Here is an 18045-nt window from a genome sequence, read left to right as displayed (position 1 = left end):
TCTTTGGTCTAATGGCTAAGGCACCAGGCTAGAAAATGGGAGACTGTGAGTTCTAGTCCTGCCTTAACCATGAAAGCTATGTGGGTGGCTTTGGGTTAATCACTCCTTCTTTGAGCCCATTACCAGGAGACTGAGTTCTAGTCCTGCATTAGGTGATAAAACTGGGTGGGTGACTCTGGGCCAATCACCAGGATACTGTGAGTTCTAGTCCCAGCCTTAGGCATGAAAGCCAGTCAGTCACTCCCTCTTTGGGCCAATTACCAGGAGACTGTGAGTTCTAGTCCCAGCCTTAGGCATGAAAGCCAGCTGGGTGGCTTTGAGTCAGTCACTCCCTCATTGAGCTAATCACCAGGAGACTGTGAGTTCTAGTCCTGCATTAGGTTCTAAAACGAGCTGGGTGATTTTGGGCCAATCACCAGGATACTGTGAGTTCTAGTCCCAGCCTTAGGCATGAAAGCCAGCTGGGTGGCTTTGTCAGTCACTCCCTCTTTGAGCCAATCACCAGGAGACTGTGAGTTCTAGTCCTGCATTGGGTGCTAAAATGAGCTGGGTGACTTTGGGCCAATCACCAGTATACTGTGAGTTCTAGTCCCAGCCTTAGGCATGAAAGCCAGTCAGTCACTCCCTCTTTGGGCCAATTACCAGGAGACTGTGAGTTCTAGTCCCGCATTAGGTGCTAAAATGAACTGGGTGACTTTGGGCCAATCACCAGGAGACTGTGAGTTCTAGTCCCAGCCTCAGGCATGGAAGCCATCTGTGTGACTTTAGGCCAGTCCCTCTCAGTTCAACCCACCTCACTGTTAGTTGTTGTTGTTGTTGGGGAAATAGAGGGATGAGAGTGTTAGTTGTAAAAATAATAAAGGCAAGATGCACACAAACAAGCAAGCTAATAAATAAAACTGTGCTTCTTGGTGAGGCTGTAACTGTGACATCTGTTCAAAAGTTAGTCCTGCTGAATTTAATGAGGCTCTATATCCCAGTAATGTTTGTTCGTCTAAAAAAAACAATTTCTATCTTCCCGGCTTTTTTTTTTTTTTTTACTCACTTCAATGTAATTTTAGGTGAGAAACAACTGTTGGCGATCCTTAGCTGTGAAAAATTGCTCGCGACAACTTCTACATTCAGCTGATAAAGCCAGAGCACTTTACTTCTTGAGCATCAATAAGAGAATGACAAGTGCTACTTAGGGTGTCAAGGCAAGTCACTGGAAGCGATGCTATTTCGGTCCATTTTTGTGGAACATGTGAAATTATATTGGAAAGTTTGACAACCGCTGTTGTGTAGGAGAAGATTTAAGAGCAGACTTTGTTGGCAACACAAAATTAAAGGGAAAGTTTTGCCGTTCATGGCGGCAACTTCCAAAATGCAGATTTCAGCTCCCGAGAATCCTCAGTGATGGTCCTACTGGCAGAGGAATGGGTCAGACATGACTTCACAACTAACAACAACAACAAACCATAGTTTCAATTGGGAAAATAGGACAATCCTAGGCCAGGCCAAGTCCAAAAACGGCAGGGGATTTCTAGAAGTCTGACACACTCTGACAAATCAGCCATCAATGGATAGACACATGGACATGGTATCTATTTATCTATTTGCATCTGCATGCTTTCTAACTGCTAGATGGGTAGGACCTGAGGCAAGTAATGGGAGCTCACCCACTGTGTTGTGGGAAGTTATCATCCAGCCCTCTCCCAGAAAAATGAAATATCCTAGGAAATATTGAAAAGGCAGAATATTTCTCTGGATGTGAAAAGAAAGAAACATGTTTTAAAAGACAGAATAGTTGCCTGTAGCTTCCTGCCCATCCCCACTTTGTTAATGGGCCATTAAGATGGCCAAGCTAGTCCACTTTACATAATAAAGACTTCACCAGCAGCTACAGGAAAGCATGATATATTGGCCCTTTACTCAACTGACCACATGGCATCTGAGAACTCATCCATACCTGGATTCAAAACACAGCCTAGAGAGTAGCCCCTGCATGGCCCCATGGGAGTCTGACAACCAATCAGAATACATTTCTTACACAGGAACAGGAAGCAGAGAGGTGGGACTGAACAGGTTATAAAAAGCCTAGCAAGCCCCTCCTTCAGCCCTTCTCTTCTTCTCCACCAACACTGAAGCATGTGATCACCTTTTCTGTTCAGGGCTCAAGCCACGTGGTCCTGTCCACCAATAAACCATCTTTCCAAGCAGCCTCCATGTCTCCAGTGTCTTTTTCCCCACTTGGAGCCGAACCCAGAAGGACATTTCTTTCATCAGTGTGGTGCTCAGGTCTCAAAACTGGTCTGTCAGTTTTCCATCGGACAAGCTTAGCATCCTCCTTGGATACATTTGATGATGAGGCCTAGAGCCGAGGTGGCGCAGTGGGTAGAGTGCAGTACTGCAGGCCACTTCAGCTGAACTGCTAGCTGCAGTTCGGCAGTTCAAATCTCACAGGCTCAAGGTTGACTCAGCCTTCCATCCTTCCGAGGTGGGTAAAATGAGGACCCGGATTGTGGGGGCGATATGCTGACTCTGTAAACCGCTTAGAGAGGGCTGAAAGCCCTATGAAGCGGCATATAAGTCTAACTGCTATTGCTACTGCTATTGCTATGCAGTATCTTCATGTACATTCCGGATTCACACTCTGCATAGTGTGCATTTGCTTTATGCATTTGCTTACTGCATAAAGGAAGAACACGAATAGGTACAGTTAGTCCTCAACTCATGACCAATCACTTAGTGACTGTTCAAATGTATGCTGGATCTATCTGGGGGCTCCTTGTGACCTAGATTCAGAGCAGTGGTGGAATTCATTTTTTTTTTAAACTATCGGTTCTGTGGGCGTGGCTTGGTGAGTGTGGCATGGCTTGGTGGGCGTGATGTGGCTTGGTGGGTGTGGCTTGGTGGGAATAGCAGAGGAAGGATACTGTAAAATCTCCATTCCCACCCCACTCTAGGGGAAGGACACTGTAAAATCCCCATTTCCCCTGATCAGCTGGGACTCGGGAGGCAGAGAATAGATGGGGGTGGGGCCAGCCAGAGGTGGTATTTACCGGTTCTCCGAACTACTCAAAGTTTCCGCTACTGGTTCTCCAGAACTGGCCAGAACGTGCTGAATATCACCTCTGATACTGAGCTCTGATGTTCACCCCTCCACCCTTGGCCCAACTTTGGGTGTTCAGCAACAAGGCTGCATTTACAGCCATTTGCAATATCCTGCAGTCACATGACCATATTTTAGGATGGTTTTGCCCAAACCTGGCATTTATTTCCTTTTTTCAGCAAAAGGACACACTCCATAGTGAACCATTCATTCGCTTAATGGTGCTTTTGGTGCTGTTTTACAATCACCGTGTTTGCTTAATGTTGGCTCAGCCTTCCCTCCTTCTGAGGTCGGTAAAACGAGGACCCAGATTGTTGGGGGCAATAGGCTGACTTTATAAACCGCTTAGAGAGGGTTGTAAAGCTCTGGGACGCGGTATATAAGTCTAAGTGCTGTTGCTATTAATGTTAATATATTTAATTTAATGGCTGGAACAGTAAATAGAATAATGGGCCACAACAAGCAGTTGGAATTGATTGGTTGGAGAGTGCAGGCTGATGCATGAGGCAATCTGCGTTATGACTGGTTGCCGGTGGCAAAGGGGGCGTTTCCCTTTTTCCCGCCTTTTTTTCCTTCTGCGTGCCGTTCTGCGATTTACCTGACAATTTACCTCACGATGTAGGGAAGTGCCTGACTATCTTGTTTGCTGTAAATGTAAGTGTAAAATATATTTATTTATAGAAAACTACAAGTTCATCTCAGAGTCCCTGACTCCATTTGGACACTGGCTGTTCAATTCCCCGACACTTAATGACCACTGCAAACATGGTTGTAAAATCAGGTGGTCATTGTTTTATGACTGTTACAATTTATGACCCTAATGATTGTGGCCTAGAGGTGGAGCTCTTGCCTCAACATCAGGAAGTGGTACGTTCGATCCTAGGCAGATATTTCTCTCTAGGCACAATTGGAATATATCTGCTGAATAAAATTCCACATTGGTGACAGGAAGGGCATCTGGCCAGTAAACACTCAGCTCAATTCAGTTGCCTAGACTCCATCCTGCAAGGAATTATGGGGTTCTTAAAAGGAGATGATGCTAATGGGCAGGCTCCATGATGGACGTCAAGGAGTACCTGTATGTTGAAATCCCAGAGGCCGGAAAAACGACTAACCTTTTCTACCCATCTTGGTGAATCGTTAAAAAAGGACATTAGATCTTTTCAATTCAAAGCTTAGTTCTGTCACCATCTGTCTAATTCCTATCACATCCTTTTTTTAAAAAAAGCACAGATGTAGGAGGGAATCAAATCTCAAGATGTCCCAATTCCAAGATTAGAACTTTCCGGATTTCCCAATTGGAGCGGGACCTTTGAAGCATTGCTAAAAGCAACCTCAGAGGATGAGCCGCGGGCTGGGAAACGGTGCGGCGGTGGATGAAATGAACGCCTTTCAAGAAAAAGGGGGGGGGGAAAAAAAGAAAAAGCTGGTTCTAAAAAAAATTAAAACATATTTATTTATATATTTATTTCATATATAAAAGAAATTAAAAAAAAAGAAAAAAGGAAAGAAATCACAAGGAAGATGCAGGCTTATGGCAAGTCCGTCTTGTCGGCGGCTTCTGCCTGGACGGCTGACTCGGACCCGCCCGGAGTTAATAAAGTCCGCCGATTGTAATGACCCTTAATGATGCCCGAATTATTGTTCTCGTTTAAAATTTGCTTCTGCTTTTGCCTGTTCAGCGATTGCACGAGCCCCAGCACGACAGCAGCTAAGGAGTATTGTCCCGTTAGTTTTCTTGGTTGCATGGTCAAAGGGTTGGGCTGAACTCTTCCCAGAAGGAAGTGGGTTTTGAGTTTGCCTTCTTGCTCGCTGATGCCCTTGACGTAAATCTCTCCCCGATAGTCAAAGGCGAATCCGCGGTCCTTCAAGATCAGATAGGTGTCCTCAGGCACTTGTATTCGGCCGCTGATTCCAGTACTGTCCATTCGACTAGCTAAATTAACAGTTTTCCCCCAGATATCATACTGTGGTTTCTTAGCACCGATGACCCCAGCTACAACCGAGCCTTGGCTGATACCTAAGAAGAAGAAAAAGAGCAAATTACGGTTATGGTACGGAGCAATCAGTGGTGAAATTAAAATATTTTTACTACTGGTTCTGTGAGTGTGGCTTGGTGGGCATGGCAGGGGAAGGATACTGCAAAATCTCCATTCCCTCCCCATTTTGGGGCCAGCCAGAGGTAGCATTTGCCAATTCTCCAAAGTACTCAAAATGTCCACTACCAGTTCTCCGGAACCTGTCAGAACCTGCTGGATTTCACGCATGGGAGAAATCCTATGAAATCTGAGGTCTCCAGTGAATTTAACTATGTTGTGAAGACTTGCTTGCTCAAACCAAGAGGAAATAACCAGTAATGGGATTCAGCCAGTTTGCACCTATTCGGGAGAACCGGTTGTTAACTTTCTAAGCAGCCCGGAGAACCGATTGTTGGAAGAAATCTCATTTTGTTTTTTTCCACTTTACAGGGCTAATCCTGTAAGGAAGGCAGGAAGGAAACATTCTGGTGTTGTTTCTAGCCTAATCTTTATTGCCCTGCTTACAGACACGGCCTCTCCGGTTAACCCTTATGACATTGTAGCAGCTAAGGCGAAGCGCCCATCAACGTGAATGATGTTGAGCTGGCCATGCCCACCCAGTCACATGACCACCGAGCCATGCCTACCCAGCTGGTCATTAGGGCAGAGAACTGGTTGTTAAATAATTTGAATCCCACCACTGGAAATAACTTTAGGTTTTCATAGGAATGCATCTTTAAGTTTTGGTGAATTTTCGACCTATGGCAAGCATCACTGAAGTGATTCAATGAATAAAGGCTTTATTTTCAGCTGGTGGGAACTCTGCTCAACTGCAAGACCGTGGGGGTCACTTAAAAACATTCAGCAGATACCTACCGATGCGGAGCTCAAAGTTGTTAAAAGAATGCTTGTTAATCTCTTGAATGCTTTCATTCAGTGCAATGGAGAAATCTGCCAAGGCGCATAAATGGCCCCACTTATCTTCACACTGCTGAGGAATGAAAGACAGAATCAATGCATCAGGCATGTTGGCTGATCAGCTGCTCCATCAAAATGGAGCCAAAGGCCAAAACAGTTCAGAGAATTGAACTTAAAGGTTGAAGAATATTAGCCAGGAGAGAAGCTAAATTCTCTTTTTGGAATACCACAGTATTGCAACACCACAACAAACAAAGAGAGCTTTCTTGGAAACATAGGAAGATTCTAGTCCTATTCAGTTCAACTATCTAATTTGTCCTTGGATTCTATTTTAGAGTAGAGTAGAGTAGAGTAGAGTAGAGTAGAGTAGAGTAGAGTAGAGTAGAGTAGAGTAGAGTAGAGTAGAGTAGAGTAGAGTAGAATAGAATAGAATAGAACAGAACTGGAGTGGAGTTGAGTACAGTACAGTAGAACAGAACAGTATATTAGATAGATAGAATAACAGAGTTGGAAGGGATCTTGGAGAAAAGGCCTTGGGGTTGCTTATTTATTTCTTCTAGTCCAACCCTTTGCTTAGGCAGGAAACCCTACACCACTTCATACAAATGGTTATCTTCTTAAAAACCTCCAGTGTTGGGGCATTCACAACTTCTGGAGGCAAGCTGTTCCACTGATTAATTGTTCCAACTGTCAGGAAATTCCTCCTTAGTTCTAAGCTTCTTCTCTCCTTGATTAGTTTCCACCCATTGCTTCTTGTTCTATCCTCAGGTGCCTTGGAGAATATTTTGACTCCCTCTTCTTTGTGGCAACCCCTGAGATATTGGAACACTGCTCTCATGTCTCCCCTAGTCCTTTTTTTTCATTAAACTAGACATTCCCAGTTCCTGAAACCGTTCTTCATATGTTTTAGCCTCCAGTCCCCCTAATCATCTTTATTGCTTTTCTCTGCACTCTTTCTAGAGTCTCCACAACTTTTTTACATTGTGGCAATCAAAACGGAATGCAGTATTCCAAGTGTGGCCTTACCAAGGGATCATAAAGTGGTATTAACATTTCATGTGATCTTGATTTTATCCCTCTGTTTATGAAGCCTAGAGCTGTGTTGTCTTTTTTTTGGCAGCTGCTGCACACTGCTGGCTCATATTTAAATGGTTGTCCAAGTGTGATTGACACACAAGGAATTTGTCTCCGGTGCATAAGCTCTCAGTGTACATGCAAAACAACAAAGTAATGATAATCATAACATCCAAGTAACAACAATCATATTAATGATACCAATAAGAGAAGGTAGTGGAACAGATGTGAAGGATAAAAATAATGCAGCCATACTCCATGGTTAAATGTACTTAGACAAAAGACCGTTTTGTGGGAATTAGGTGTTTGAAGAAATATTGAAGCCAACAACCTCTCTGCACAATTCACAGCTCTGCTTTATTAGGATCTCAAAATGGCAAAGGGTAGAGTTGGGACCGGAAGAAAATATGCAGCTCTACCCCACATCTGCTTACAAATCTTCCTTTTTTGGTGTCTAAATCAATGATGAAGAAATGATTTTTTTTTTTAAAAAATGGTGGCAATAGAAAATTAGGAAGGAGAGAAGAAAGAGAAGAAAGGGGGGTAGGAAGGAGGGAGGGAAGGAAGGAGGGAAGGAAGGAGGGAATGTAGGAGAGAAGGAAGCGGGGAAGGAAGAAGGAAAGGAAGGGGGAAAGGAAGGAGAGAAGGAGAAAAGAAAGGAGGGAAGGAAGGAAGGAGGGAAGGAAGGAGGGAAGGAGAGAAGGAGGGAAGGGGAAGGAGGGAGGGAAGGAAGGAAGGAGGGAAGGAAGGAGAGAAGGAGAGAAGAAAGGAGGGAAGGAAGGAGGGAATGTAGGAGAGAAGGAAGCGGGGAAGGAAGAAGGAAAGGAAGGGGGAAAGGAAGGAGAGAAGGAGAAAAGAAAGGAGGGAAGGAAGGAAGGAAGGAAGGAGGGAAGGAAGGAGGGAAGGAGAGAAGGAGGGAAGGGGAAGGAGGGAGGGAAGGAAGGAGGGAAGGAAGGGGAGTAGGAGAGAAGAAACGAGGGGAGGAAAGAGGGAGGGAGGGAAGAAGTAGGACCGTTGTAAGATAAGATGGATCTATGGGATGTTAAGAAAGCAATCTTCAAGTATATTGTCAACTGTAGGGGAAAATTGTTATAAATACATATTATTAATAACAGTTATGAGATCATATAATTGTGAATGTATATATGAAATTGATAAATTAAAAAGAAAAAGAAAATTATCTGAAATCCATAGTTGAAAATGTATGTCGCTCAGGTTTCAACTGTTGAGTTCTTGGTGTGCTCCAAGCTTGTTGTTTCCTATATATGTTATCAGGCTAGGTGACATCTGTGTGAGGGAGAGTGGAGCTTGTGGGTTATTTATATACAATGCTTGCCCTGCTAGTCTTGGCTGAGCTGTGGCTTCCTTCACATCTTTCTCTTGAAACAGACAAATATGTGTTAGAAAATCAGATTAGCGCCTTACCTGTTTTTCAGGGGACAGCCCCGATACCGCCATGTATGTGCTTCCAATCGTTTTAATTTTCTCAATATCCTGAAATCGTTCTTCACCTAATAACTGAAAACATGGATTTCAAAGTCATGGTTATGAGATACATTCTTGCTTAAATGATTCCATTTTACATCCTTCACCCTGTGATTTATTGCTTTGGAGTGACAGACAATATAGGTAGCCCTCGACTTATGGCCACAACTGAGCCTGAAACCTCTATTGGCAAGTGAGACTGTTGTTAAGTGAGCTTTGCCTCAGGTTTATGACCTTTCTTGCCACCGCTGTTACATGAATCACAGCGGTTGTTAAGTTAGTAACACGGCTGCGAAGGGAACCTGGCTTCCCCATTGAGTTTTTGCTTGTCAGAAGGTTGCAAAAGGGGATCACAGGACCCCAGTCGTAAGTATGAGTCGGTTGGCAAGCGTGTGAATTCTGATCACATGACCATGGGAATGCCGCTTTAGTCATAAGTGTGAAAATGGTCATAAGTCACTTTTTTCAGTGCCATTGTAACTCCAAACTAACTGTTGTAAATTGAGGACTATCTGTACTGTACTGACCCAAAGGAAAGATGATCAATAAACCCGAAGGATGCCATTCCCCTTCATGAAAGAAAGAAGAGCTAAAAAAATAATTATTAACAGACAAATTGTTGCATAGTACTTACTATCCCTATTGAGTCTGAAAGCAATAGTGAAAAAATCGCTCTCTCTTTTCAGTGAAAATGTGAGAGTCAGTTTGATATAGGCTAGAAGCTAAAGATTATATCTTCTACATCCCATTGTTGTGGCCCACCAATGGCCAGTGGAGCTGGCAGCAGATTTGGACAGTGAGGAGGTTGGGGAGGAACATGGGCCAGTCCTGGAGTCTGGGGAAGGCTCTGATGAGGGGTCTGTGTCCGAGGCAGTGAGGGGACCAGGGCCATCTGACAGTTATCAGCTGCCTTCAGAGTCAGATATCAGTGGGACAGAAAAACAGCTGGAGCCTGTTCCCAGTGTGCGCATGCACAGAGTTGCCAGATGAAGGGAACAGCTAAAGAACAGTGGTCAACTTGGGAGTAAGGCCACAGGTGGACGATGAATGCCCCCTCCCAGACGAAATAAAAGAGGAGCGAAAGGAAAGTGGAGTTTGCAGGAGACAATTAGTTTGCTTAATGAGTTCGTGACTCTCTGAGGCTCCTTGCCAAGTTTTGAAAATATCGGCCTGGCAGCTCTCCAAGCCAGATAAGGTCTGTGACTGTAAATCCTCCTTTGAAAGACTTTGCTGGCTATGAATGAGAAGAATTCACAGTAACTTCATAAAAAGGGGTTTTTGTCAGGACAAGGATTCTGCTTTGTGGTTTGAGGAAACCTAGGTCAGAACATCCATACTGACAAAAATCGTAGATCAAGGACCCTAACCCTCAATGAAAAAAGCTTTCAACTTTTAGTTGCCCAATTCAGGCTGATTATGAGAAAAGTAATAACAATAAATGTGAGCACATATGTGCACTCTTGTGTAGCAATCATCTTTCCATGCAGATGTTACAAGGGAGGTTTTCATGAGATGTTGAAATATGAGCATTGCTCATCGTTACAATGAGGGCTACTCTACTTTGGAGCTTATGAGTTTAGTTTAATTATTCTGTTGGTTGGGTTTATTGCCTGGTTTTAATTGCGCTGCGGTTTTTAATGCTTTAACCTTTCAGCAGCCCATGTAGGTTGCAAGAGAAATAAATAAGCAACCCCGAGGCCTTTTCTATAATCCTGCAGAACATCTAAGAGGGGTTGCTTCATTAAGTTATGATGCCACTGGACCTTTGAGGTTGTTTTGACAGTATTTGGTGAAGAACGAGAGAACCATCATCTCTTTCCTGGCCTTAGAGAATTGTGTCCATTCATTGTCTTTTATTTTTCAATCTAGGCAGCGTTTCTCAACCTTGAGAACTTGGAAGATATGAGGACTTCAAATCTCAGAATTCCCCAGCCAGCCATGCTGACTGGGGAATTCTGGGAGTTGGAAGTCCACACATCTTTGGATTTCCTAAGGCTGAGAAACTCTGATCTAGGCTTTTTCCTATGTAGACATTGAAGTTGGATGGCAATTGGCAGACAATGAGGAAAATCAAAGCAGAAGTCTATTTTATTTATCTATCTATCTATCTATCTATCTATCTATCTATCTATCTATCTATCTATCTATCATCTATCTATCTATCTATCTATCTATCTATCTATCATCTATCTATCATCTATCTATCTATCTATCTATCTATCTATCTATCTATCTATCTATCTATCAGACTTATATACCGCTTCATAGGGCTCTCAGCCCTCTCTAAGCAGTTTACAGAGTCAGCATATCGCCCCCACAGTCTGAGTCCTCATTTCACCCACCTCAGAAGGATGGAAGGCTGAGTCAACCTTGAGCCAGTGAGATTAGAACCGCTGAACTGCAGATAACAGTCAGCTGAAGTGGCCTGCAGTACTGCACCCTAACCACTGCGCCACCTCGGCTCCTCATTTCTAAGGCTCTTTAGAATAATTCCAACAAAGACGATGGTCTAATGACCACAACTGAGCCCAGAATTTATGTTGCTAAGTGAGAAACTTGTTAAGTGAGTTTTGCCCCATTTTACAACTTTTCTTGCCACATTTGTTAAGTGTGTCACTGCAGTTGCTAAGTGAATAACATGGTTGTTAAGGGAATCTGGGTTTCCCATTGACTTTGCTTGTCAGAAGGTCGCAAAAGGTGACCACGTGACCCCGGGACACTGCAGCCGTCATAAATATGAAGCAGTTGTCAAGCCTCTGAAAGTAAATCACATGGACATGGACAGGCTGCAATGGTCCCAAGTGTGAAAATGTTCATAAGTGACTTTTGTCAGTAAATGAACTGTTGTAAATTGAGGCCTATCTGTACTCGCATGTGGCCACGTCCCTCTGTTTCCAGTTCCCAATACACATTCTTTCTGGCATTCTTTTTTCAGCCTCCCTAACCCATATCCCTGTTCTTAATTAGATTATCCTAGCGGCTTTCCACCATCTACTCAAGCTAGCACTAGCACTTAGACTTATATACCGCTTCGTAGTGCTTTTACGGCATTCTCTAAGTGGTTTACAGAGTCAGCCTATTGCCTCCAATAATTTGGGTCCTTATTTTACCCACCTTGGAAGGATGGAAGGCTGAGTCATCCTTGAGCCTGGTGAGATTTGAACTGCCAAATTGCAGGCAGCAATCGGCAGAAGTAGCCTGCAGTACTGCACTCTAACCACTGCGCCACCTCAGCTCTATCAGCTGGACTCACCTCCATCCTGAAATCCATCCATGGATTAGAATTAAAAAGAAATTAGTTGCTAGCTAAAATTGCATTAATGCAGAGGTTAACGTAATCAATTGGCTGACAAAATGCCAGGGCCTGCTGGCTCGGCCAGCTGTTCCTTAAACCTCACTCTCTCTCCAGGTCCCAAAGGTTGCAAAATTACCTCGTCAAAGTCAGCGATGATTTCGTTCAGCAGTCGTAGGCATTCCACGCCCTGGTTGTTCATTTCGGTCTGGGAGTAGAAGTCGGCAAAACCGGGGATAGAGGCAAACATGACGCCAACTGCATCGTAGGACTGAGAGTAGAGATCCTAGAAACGAGGAGAAGGGCGGAGGCGGAAAAAAAGATGCCATTAAAGGGGGGAACACGGGCATGCTTTTTCTTGCTGTTAACATGTGCTTATTTTGAGCGGGGTGCTGGCCTAGATGTGAAGACGCTCGCCTCCCACTCAGAAGGTTGAGAGTTCAGTCCTAGGCCATGGCAGATGTTTCTCAATCAGGGCACAAAGAGAAAATATCTGCTGCGAACTCCATGTAGGTGTCAGGAAGGGCATCCAGCCAGCAAATGCTCAGCTCCATTCAGTCAGCTGGACTCAACCCTGAATTAAGGGATGACAGGTCACAAAAAAGAAAAAAAAATGTTTTTTTTATGTAACTGCCCATCTCATTTGATCAGGTTGGTATAAGGTCTCCTGCCTTCAGCAGAGGGTTGGACTAGAAGACCTCCAAGGTCCCTTCCAGCCCTATGATTCTATCTTCCGTGTTCACCAAGGTGATACACGAAGATGAAACCCAAACAAACAATAGAACTGTCCATCAAAGAATATACTAAAAAGCCAAAATATATTCAGAGGCTATGAAAAAGAATCACATCATCATGACAACAATAATTGAACAGCCAACGGTGCTTCCTCGACCTCCCAACCTAAGTTTCTGTGGGGACATCTAGGTTATGAAACATCACGAGTTGGTACCATCAAGATCTTCAGGAGAAGGCTGTTCTATAGGGACGACGTGCAACTTCACTTGCAGAAGAGAGGCCATTTATTTAATTTGCTCATCAATCTAACCTTCAAGAAACCATGCTGGTGGCCTGAGGTTCAATCTTGCAACGCAAGGTTAAACATCCAAGAAGAATTAGGGGTTTGTTTGGAGGTTATCTAGCACTGATAATGTTAGTGTTTTGACCTAGGCTTCCCCAGCAGCACTTGTCCTGATAAAACCTTTTTTTTTAATTTTTTATTTCTCATATATACATTCACAATTATATGATCTCATAACTGTTATTAATAATATGTATTTGTAACAATTTTTCTCCCCTACAGTTGACAATATGCTTGAAATTGCTTTATTACCATCCCATAAACCCATCTTATCTTACAACAATCCTACTTCTTCTTCCTTCCTTCCTTCCCTCCTTCCTTCCCTCCTTTCTTCTCTCCTTCTCTCCTTCCTTCCCTCCTTCCTTCCCTCCCTCCTTCCCCCTTCCCTCCCTCCTTTCTTCTTCTCTCCCTCCCTCCTTCCCTCCTTCCTTCCCTCCTTTCTTCTCTCCTTCTCTCCTTCCTTCCCTCCTTGCTTCCCTCCTTGCTTCCCTCCTTGCTTCCCTTCCTCCTTCCTTCCCTCCTTCCTTCCCCCTTTCTTCTCTTTCTTCTCTCCTTCCTTCCTTCCTCCTCTCCTTTCCCTCCTCTCCTTCCCCTTCCTCCCCTCTACCCTTCCCCTCTTCTTCCCTTTCCTCCCCTCTCTCCTACTCTTACATTCCCTCCAATTCTTCCTCTGCTGATAAAACCCTTTTTATTTACTTTACAATGAATTCCGCTCCAGCGAAGTCCTGGCCCATAGTCTTTCAAGACAGTCCACAATTACCGACCTTTATCAGGCTTGGAGAGTGGCCAGGCCGATATCTTCCCCAATACTTGGAAAGAATGCAGGAATGAACTAATTGTCTCCTGCAAACATCCCTCCCCTTTCACTCCTCTTTTATCCCCTATGGGAGGGGTCATTCACCATCCACCTGTGGTCTTACTCCCAAGATGACCCTTGTTCCTTAGCTGTTCCCTTTGTCTGGCAACTCTGTGCATGCACACACTGGGAACAGGCTCCAGCTGTTCCTCTGCCTCAATGATGTCTGACTCTGAAGGCAGCTGATAACTGGCATACGGCTCTGGCCCCCTTTCTGCCTCTGACACAGAGCCCTCATCAGAGCCTTCCCCAGACTCCAGGACTGGCCCATGTTCCTCCCCAACCTCCTCACTGTCCAAATCTGCTGCCAGCTCTGCTGGAGGGTCGCACCAGTTATCTATCATTGACTAATAAAGCATCTACAAGAAAACTACCAAGCTCAGAGAGCACCAAGGAGCCCACGGTTGAACCCGGAGCTACAAAATTTCTCTTTTCTTGGTAGAACAGTTTGCTTCTTGCATACATGTTTCTTGATCGTGATCACTGTGAGAACTTGTTGCTAGCTTCTCAGGACAAATGCATCTATATTTAGAATCTATTGCTGGTGATTTCATGGTTGGTGTGCTGATCCTTATGCAAACAAAATAGCATCAACCAAGAACAGGGATGAGAGTACTTGGTTAAAATATTCCACATCACCATCAGTAAGTAACCCCAAAGAAGAGAAGATCGCAACACCAATGAGTGTGCCCAGTGGCTTTTGAATGTTGTATGAGCATGCAAGAATAGGATAGGATAGGATAGAATAGAATAGAATGATAATTAATGGAACATTGTTTTTTAGAGCCCTTATTGGAAAGCTATTTTTATTCCCTTTGTAGTCATGGCAAGTTCTTAAAACCACGCAAAGCAGAAATGGTGTTTTTATTTTGAGGAGTGCAGGCTAGGAGAACGGATATTGGATTCCTTAAAGAATGTACTTGAACAGAACAAAACAGAATACAGAGTTGGAAGGGATCTTGGAGGTCCTCTAGTCCAACCCATTGCTTAGGCAGGAAACCCTACACCACTTCAGCCAAATGATTATCCAACCATCTTTAAAACTTCCAGTGTTGGAGCATTCACAACTTCTGGAGGCAAGTGGCTCCCCTGATTAATTGTTCACACTGTCAGGAAATTCCTCCTTAGTTCTAAGTTTCTTCTCTCCTTGATTAGTTTCCACCCATTGCTTCTTGTTCTGCCCTCAGGTGCTTTGGAGAATAGCTTGACTCCCTCTTCTTTGTGGCAACCCCTGAGATATTGGAACACTGCTATCATGTCTCCCCTAGTCCTTTTTTTCATTAAACTAGACATACGTAGTTCCTACAACCGTTCTTCATATGTTTTAGCCTCCAGTCCCCCAATCATCTTTGTTGCTCTTCTCTGCACTCTTTCCAGAGTCTCAACACCTTTTTTATATTGTGGTGACCAAAACTGGATGCAATATTCCAAGTATGGTCTTACCAAGGCTTTGTAAAGCGGTAGTAGTACTTAACCTGATCTTGATTCTATCCCTCTGTTAAGGCAACCTAGGATTTCACTGGCTTTTTTTTTTGGCTGCTGCTGCACATTGTTGGCCCACATTTCAGTCAGCAGATGTAAGTCAGACATTTCAGCCAGCAGATGTAAGAGCTTTGTAAGACTACACAAAAGAGATTTAAGGTTCATCTGGTCTGCGGGTGTGGCCTGTTCTTCCCCATCTTGTTGGGCAACATAAACCAGGGGTCACCAACCCGCAGGCCATGGCCTCGGGTTGGCCTGTGGGTTGGGGTAAGTGTGTGCGTGTGAAGCTCCACTTGCACAAATTGAGGGGGCTTGCACACGAAGCTCCATTTGTGTGTCCTCCACTTGTGCAAGTGCCTGTTGCTACTGTGTAAGTAGTAAGTGCCTGCTGCTTGTACGAGTGGAGCAGAAGTGGGTTCCTACCAGTTCGCACCTATTCGGTAGAACCGGTTCGTCAAATCTACCGAACCGGTTAGAAGAGGTTCCACCAGTGGACCCGGAAAGCAGGCCACACCTACAGAAGAGCTTCCAAAAATTTTTGAAACCCACCACTGGCAAGGATCTTGTAACTTGACAGCTTTAAGACTTGCATGCTTCAATGCCAGAGTTTCTGAATAGCTACTTGGACCGACCTAAGTACTAATTCATAATTTCATATCCGGTCACATGGGCAGCAAGCCACTCCCATTCGGTCACATGGGTGGCAAGCCACTCCCACAAAGGAGGCCACACCCACAGAGTGGGTTCCAACAATTTTTGAAACCCACCACTGGAGTGGAGCTTCACGTGTGAGTGCAAGCACCCCCCCCCCACAGTCAGCCCCATTCGCAGAAGCAGAGGGTGCATGTGTCTGCTGCTCCCACAAATGGAGTTGTGCGCATGTGCCTGCCTCTCACACTCCCCCCCTCCTCCCCTGGGATGGGCCGCCAAACTGGAAAGGTTGGGGACTGCCGACATAGCCCACAGCTGCATAATGGATGGAGAAAGAAACAGAGAAGCGAGACTCTCTTTCCCCCAAATTCTCAGACTGCAAAGAAGACAGCGGGAGATTTGTACTTTCAGACTTGCAAGATTGCGTTAATGTGGTCTTACAATAAAGTAGAATCAGCTCACGTGGACCTGTCTGGCCTACTTGGGAAGTCTGACAGAATCTAATTTTAGTTCCCCAAAAAGGCCGACTCCCAAGAATTAACGCCCTCTAAGCACCTGACTCCCTTGCATAACTGCGGATCAAACAGGAGCCTGCCCACACATCTGGAGCGGCTGGGAGAGGCTGAAATGCAATCTGTTTGCAGTCGCTTGTTTTCTTGATGCGGAAGCTTTTGTGCGGCGAGCCTTAAGCCCATCTGTGCAGAAAGGAAAGCATTCATTTCCCTATTCACTTCCCTGGGGAAGGGGGAGGTTAGCACATTACGTAAATAAGGGTTTACTGCGTTGAACCTTGAATGATCCAGGCAGCTGATGCAGAAACTCTCTGCAGGTATGATTATTCAATGTAACAGCAGGAGGGGGGGGAAACCGGGGTGGTTTGGGGTGGGGGTGGGTCGTGTGGGAGAGAGATCAAAGGCAGCATTAGAGAATTACTCTTTCAAAAAGCAAGTATGCTTTCAGTGCTAAGAACACATGTGCTTACCATTAGGAAGCAGGCGATATCCTTTAACTTATATAGCCTTATCTTACTGTGTTTCCCCGAAAATAAGACAGGGTCTTATTTTCTTTTGAACCCCCCCCCAAATAAGCACTTGGTCTTATTTTTAGGGATGTCTTATATTTGAGGTACAGGAAGCGGCGAGCATGGTCACTTCATGGCTGCTTCTGTGTTGCAATATTTTCAGGGAGGGCTTATTTTTTGGGGAGGGCTTATTTTAGCGCATGCGCTCAAAAGCCCGATTGGTCTTATTATCCGGGAGAGGTCTTATTCTCGGGGGAAACAGGGTATATACCTTATAAGAGTTAATATCGCAGGCCTGGAAGGGACCTCGAGAGCTTCTAATTTATTTTATTTATTTATAAAATTGATTTGCCACTCATCTCATATCCAACGACTCTGGGCAGTTTACAACATTAAAAAACAAAACATAATCCAATCCTTTGCCGAGGGCAGAAATCTGGGTATCATCCTGGACAAACTGTGGCCCAACTTTTTAATGGTTCTTAGTTCTCCTATGTCTACAACATGTAGGTGCTTCTGATACAAATAATGAAAAGTAGTTTTGCTTGGAATGACCAAGGAGAGCACACCTTTACCAACACTGTCAAGGGACATACCATACATAAACGGAGCAAACCCCACTCTCACCAGACTGATGATATTACCTAGTTGGGTAATGAAATGTCTGCAAGCAAACAACCAAGCTCAGAGAGCGCCAAGGGTTCTACTGTCCAAACTTTGTCTGAAAATGTTCAAGAACGAAGCCCTCACAACTCCAGAAGGTAAGCTATTCCAATATTTAGCAATAGCAATAGCAGTTAAGACTTATATTCTGCTTCATAGGGCTTTCAGCCCTCTCTAAGCGGTTTTACAGAGTCAGCATATCACCCCCACAGTCTGGGTCCTCATTTTACCCACCTCGGAAGGATGGAAGGCTGAGTCAACCTTGAGCCGGTGAGATTTTAACCGCTGAACTGCAGATAACAGTCAGCTGAAGTGGCCTGCAGTACTGCACTCTACCCACTGCGCCACCTCGGCTCAGGGATTCCCCCCTATAAATTCAAGGATCTGTTTTAGGGTACAATGACAGAATGTTGATA

The 18045-nt window shown here is 44.5% G+C and overlaps 1 protein-coding gene across 3 annotated transcripts in view; it reads right to left on the bottom strand.

Moving 5' to 3' along the window:
• Positions 1 to 4528: 4528 nt before the first annotated feature.
• Positions 4529 to 18045, bottom strand: part of ADCY8 (adenylate cyclase 8) — a 138996-nt gene continuing 125479 nt past the window's right edge. For 2 of the 3 annotated variants that reach the window (XM_087706676.1, XM_087706678.1), the window contains 4 exons: positions 12018 to 12164; positions 8527 to 8619; positions 5986 to 6100; positions 4529 to 5111 (listed from right to left, as the gene is read on the bottom strand). In XM_087706676.1, the coding sequence (XP_087562802.1) occupies positions 4624 to 5111; positions 5986 to 6100; positions 8527 to 8619; positions 12018 to 12164 (843 nt within the window). In that variant the 3' untranslated portion in view covers positions 4529 to 4623. The remainder of the gene's footprint in view (positions 5112 to 5985; positions 6101 to 8526; positions 8620 to 12017; positions 12165 to 18045) is intronic. The other variant, XM_087706677.1, reaches the window with a different exon arrangement.

Source organism: Thamnophis sirtalis, unplaced genomic scaffold (genome assembly GCF_051295495.1).
Source record: "Thamnophis sirtalis isolate CommonGarterSnake01/CBP01778 unplaced genomic scaffold, rThaSir2_p1.2 scaffold_2, whole genome shotgun sequence".
NCBI lineage: Eukaryota > Metazoa > Chordata > Lepidosauria > Squamata > Natricidae > Thamnophis > Thamnophis sirtalis.
The sequence above is the reverse complement of the archived record's forward strand: the minus strand, read 5'-3'. Positions and strand labels throughout refer to the sequence as shown.